Genomic DNA, 4,179 nt, shown 5'->3' on the forward strand with positions numbered 1-4,179 from the left:
AAATTCTTAGTATATTAGGTATACTTTATACCTATTTAAATTCAATATAATAATATTATAATTAGGTATTACTAATTTAATATAGTACCTTGTGAATTTTAATACCATTGTAGTTTTGAATTATTCTATTAGCGCTATATATAATGTTTTAATAATGACTTGATTTTACAGATTTTCAGAAACTCATTTTGAAATATTTAACTTCTTTAAAAGTTGAAGTTTCTAATATTTCTGATACTCAACAAGAGATTATTAAGATGGTTAATGATATCCAAAACAGAACTTCAACTCAAGTAGATGATTCATGGGCCCATGAGGTTGACTATTTTGTTTCAAGTTGGCCAATATCTGACCAAGATGGTCTCAACGATATGGAAAATAAAATCAAGAGTGATTTTAATTTTCGTAAACAAGTTGTAAGTTCTTTTCTTATAAATTGTTCTTTTATTTTAATTTAATTTTAATCTGTCATTATATATAGGTAAGTGAACTGGCTAGGATTGGAGGCAAGTCTCTACCAAACATGATTTATAAAATTCTAAAAAAAGTTTTTGATGATAGCATTTTACTCGAATTCACATATTATGGCTTGAGAAATAAGGATAATTTTTCTTTACTGGCTATAAATAAAGTAATAATTGGTAAGTTTTATATTTGTGAATTTTTGTATTATGTTAACTTTGAATTAGAGTGAATATATTTATTTATATTACATCTTAATCAGCAAAATAATTATAAACTTATAATAATTAAATGTTAGACAAAAATTAATTAATTATGATAGGGACATAAGTACATTTATAATTGAAGGGATCAGTGGATAAAGGTGTTAACTGACATTTTTTTCAAAAATGCATTTTATTGCATGAAAGGTGTTATAATGTTATAAACATTATATCACTATTTGATAAAGTTTAATTTAGTAGTTACTAGTTACCAAGAATAGTTATGGTTACCTAAGTCTTATAAGAAGAATTAATCATTAGTTGTAGTGGATAAACGTGTTAGTGTATGTTAACCTGAACAATTTCAAAAATGTTAGTTAACACCTTTATCCACTGACCCCTTCAATTATTAATTATATATATATGGGTCTTATGACTGAATTAAATCAACATAATATTTACTTGTATTAAATTATAATAAAATGAAAAACTATTTACATATAAATACTAAATGTAATAATGTTGGTATACAATTTAACCAACTACATTTTTTTAATTTTCATAAATCTGTAATCTTTATCTAATTGAAATACCCATTACCTAGTTATAGTTACCTATATAGAAAACATTTATTTAACTAATATATATTACAATATTCATTCCTTCTTGTAATAATAACTCAAACACATATAATATATAATAAGATAACAATACCTACCTACTAATATATTAATTAATATAATTTTAAAATATTCATATACCATCTTCACTCAGAATCTTTTTTATCATGCAATAATTTATCACTGAGTTAAAATTTACCTATTACACTATTATACACACATGCTCAATGACAATGTACAGCAGAGTAGTTATACAAATTTGCCCACCGTTGTTATTTTAAAATGTTCGAGTTTATTGTCTAATATTCAATAATTTTAACTTAATAATTATTAACATTTCAATTTTATTTTCCCCTGATTTGAAAAGTATCTCAGAACCTAATAACTAAATAATAAAAATATATACCTATGTACCTACCTATGTTAATATTATATTTATTTTTATTAGGTAATAATAGTTACATAATATTATAATAGTATTATATTTGTACTTGAATAGAAATTAATGTATAAAATTGTTATATGTTTATAGAAGCAGTTCTGAAATCAAAATTCAAAAATCATTCAAATGATGAGATCATTACAGCCATTAGTAAATGGCTAACTGGGGCAAAAGGCAGAATCTCAAAAAAATGAAATAAACTATTTTAATAATTGTATATTCCTATAATTTATTAAAATTAAATTAAAAAACTTAATTGCATATTTTATCATTTTATTTATAATACCTATTTCTATATAATATTATAATGTATATTATAACTAAATTAGTATGTATATATGATAATTATTACTTTTTTATGAATATACTATAAATGACCAACAAAGATACTATTTAGATATCTGATTAATATTTAAAAATATGTAATTAAGATATTTATGAGATATTTTATTATACTATTGATATATCTAATAGATATATAATTGAGATATTAAAGATATTTAAGGGATATTATAATATTATTAATAACATATCAAATATATATCGCCTATTGGACATATTTTAGATATTGATTTTTGGTTCATAAGAAATCAAATGGATAATCTATAGATATTTAAAAATTTTCTATAGAGATATTTCAGATATCAGACATATATGTAAATTGAAAATACGATATTGCCTAGATAACTGTCAGATAAACTATTGCTATCTGGGATTAAGAGGACGCCACACCCGCGTAATATGTTATCTGCGTCTTACAAACACGTAACATACCAAATTTACGCTCAGAAATTCACGTTTTATGCCGTTAGCATAGAAGTTCGAGTGAATCGACCTATTATGAAACTCGATGGAAAGAATATTATCCGGGTTTTGTTGGAGAATCCTCACTTGTTGATTATAGATTGTATTATTATAGTATATGACGTCTATACCCCAAGTATGTGTATCAAAACTACGCGGCTACGCGTGTCATATAATATTACGTTGTTATGTTGGCGTTCAAGTCATTGGCTAGCGTAGCCATAGGATTTTGGACCAATGAGTGCAAAACAATCGACGGTCAGCTATTCCCCACTCGCCATCAAATACTTTACCAAATTATGTCTGAAATAATAATATTATCGTGACACACGGCAATTTTCGACGTAATAGTCGCAAGCTTTTATCAAATACTGCCATTTTGTGATGGCAAGGGCAGTATTGATTATATCTAAACATAGGCGTACAATGAGAGGTGGCTGAGGGAGATATAGCCCCCCCCCCCCCCGTACATTTCTTTGGTACATTTACAAGCTAGAATATATTTCATGTTCATGAAACATTATAATCCATAGCCCCGCCCTCTTTATAAGATATATACCTATAATTTGTTGATGAAGTCAACAGTAAAACAAAAGAATGTGATCGCAATATTATATAGGTATGTAATATAATGATCGAACAGGTAGGTAACTATGCGGAAACGCGAATCGACGATTTAGGTAGGTATACTGTTTTGTAAGAAATTCCAGGAGACTCCAAAATCAATGATGACACAAAACTTTACAATAAGAAGTGCTGCTAGATTAATGAGCGTCACGCGTTTGGGCAAATTTTTAAAAATTGCAACGTGTTTGGGCAATTTAGCATAATGCGTTTGGGTGAGTGATTTTAAAACATTGTAATGCGTTTGGGCGACCATTTTAGATTCTGAGTGGAACGATGAATGTATTGATTTTACAATGATATGTGTTTTTTTTTGTATTTTTTTTTGTGTCTGTCATCACTTTTTAGGACAGTAAAAGTGCTTGGATTTTCTTCAACAGTACCTTTTCTGATAGGAAAGTGAATCTAGTTGGTACTTTGAGGGGTCAAAAGTAAAATTTTTCTAGTAGCTTTCAAAAGCGTCGTGAAAAACAAAAGAAAAATTAAGGAAAAACGGGAATTTTTACGCAAAATATGTTTTCCAGAAAATTGATTTTGGTTTTTGGTGTAACTTTTAAACGAATGACTGTAGATACATGACATTTTTACTGGTTGTTTATATTTTAATTTACTACACATGATACAATTTTCAAAATATTTTGATTTGTTTTGAGCAGTTTACGGACAATTTCAGTTCCAATTTAATTAGTTTATATTTCTATGAATGTCAATAAAACTTTATTTGTTGAGTAAAAATACTTGAAAATTTAATACAAGGTTCCTACTATAATGTTACAATGACATTTGAAAAATATTAAAAATCCTTACTCACAGTTTTTTTTTATTAGCATTTAAAGTTCAAAAATTGACAAAATATGTAAAAAATCGCGAAAATTAGCAAATTATTTTGAGTTAATAATTCGTAAAAATTTTTCTTTTTAGAACTAAGATTTTAAAATGTAATACAAGATTCCTTATAGGTTATTCTACCTTTATCAAAAAAAAATGTCTATAAGGAAACTCAAATTAAATTTTTATGAGCGTT

At 26.2% G+C, this 4,179-nt stretch overlaps 1 protein-coding gene across 1 annotated transcript; it reads left to right on the forward strand.

Annotated features, from left to right (window-relative positions):
* The first annotated feature begins 140 nt into the window (after window positions 1-140).
* Window positions 141-1,944, forward strand: LOC107883204. The gene is made up of 3 exons (XM_016802809.2): window positions 141-416; window positions 482-641; window positions 1,818-1,944. The coding sequence occupies exons 1-3, from the start codon at window positions 258-260 to the stop codon at window positions 1,919-1,921; spliced, it is 423 nt and encodes a 140-aa protein (XP_016658298.1). The 5' UTR covers window positions 141-257; the 3' UTR covers window positions 1,922-1,944.
* Window positions 1,945-4,179: the final 2,235 nt, after the last annotated feature.

This window comes from Acyrthosiphon pisum, unplaced genomic scaffold, assembly GCF_005508785.2.
Source record: "Acyrthosiphon pisum isolate AL4f unplaced genomic scaffold, pea_aphid_22Mar2018_4r6ur Scaffold_21861;HRSCAF=25100, whole genome shotgun sequence".
NCBI lineage: Eukaryota > Metazoa > Arthropoda > Insecta > Hemiptera > Aphididae > Acyrthosiphon > Acyrthosiphon pisum.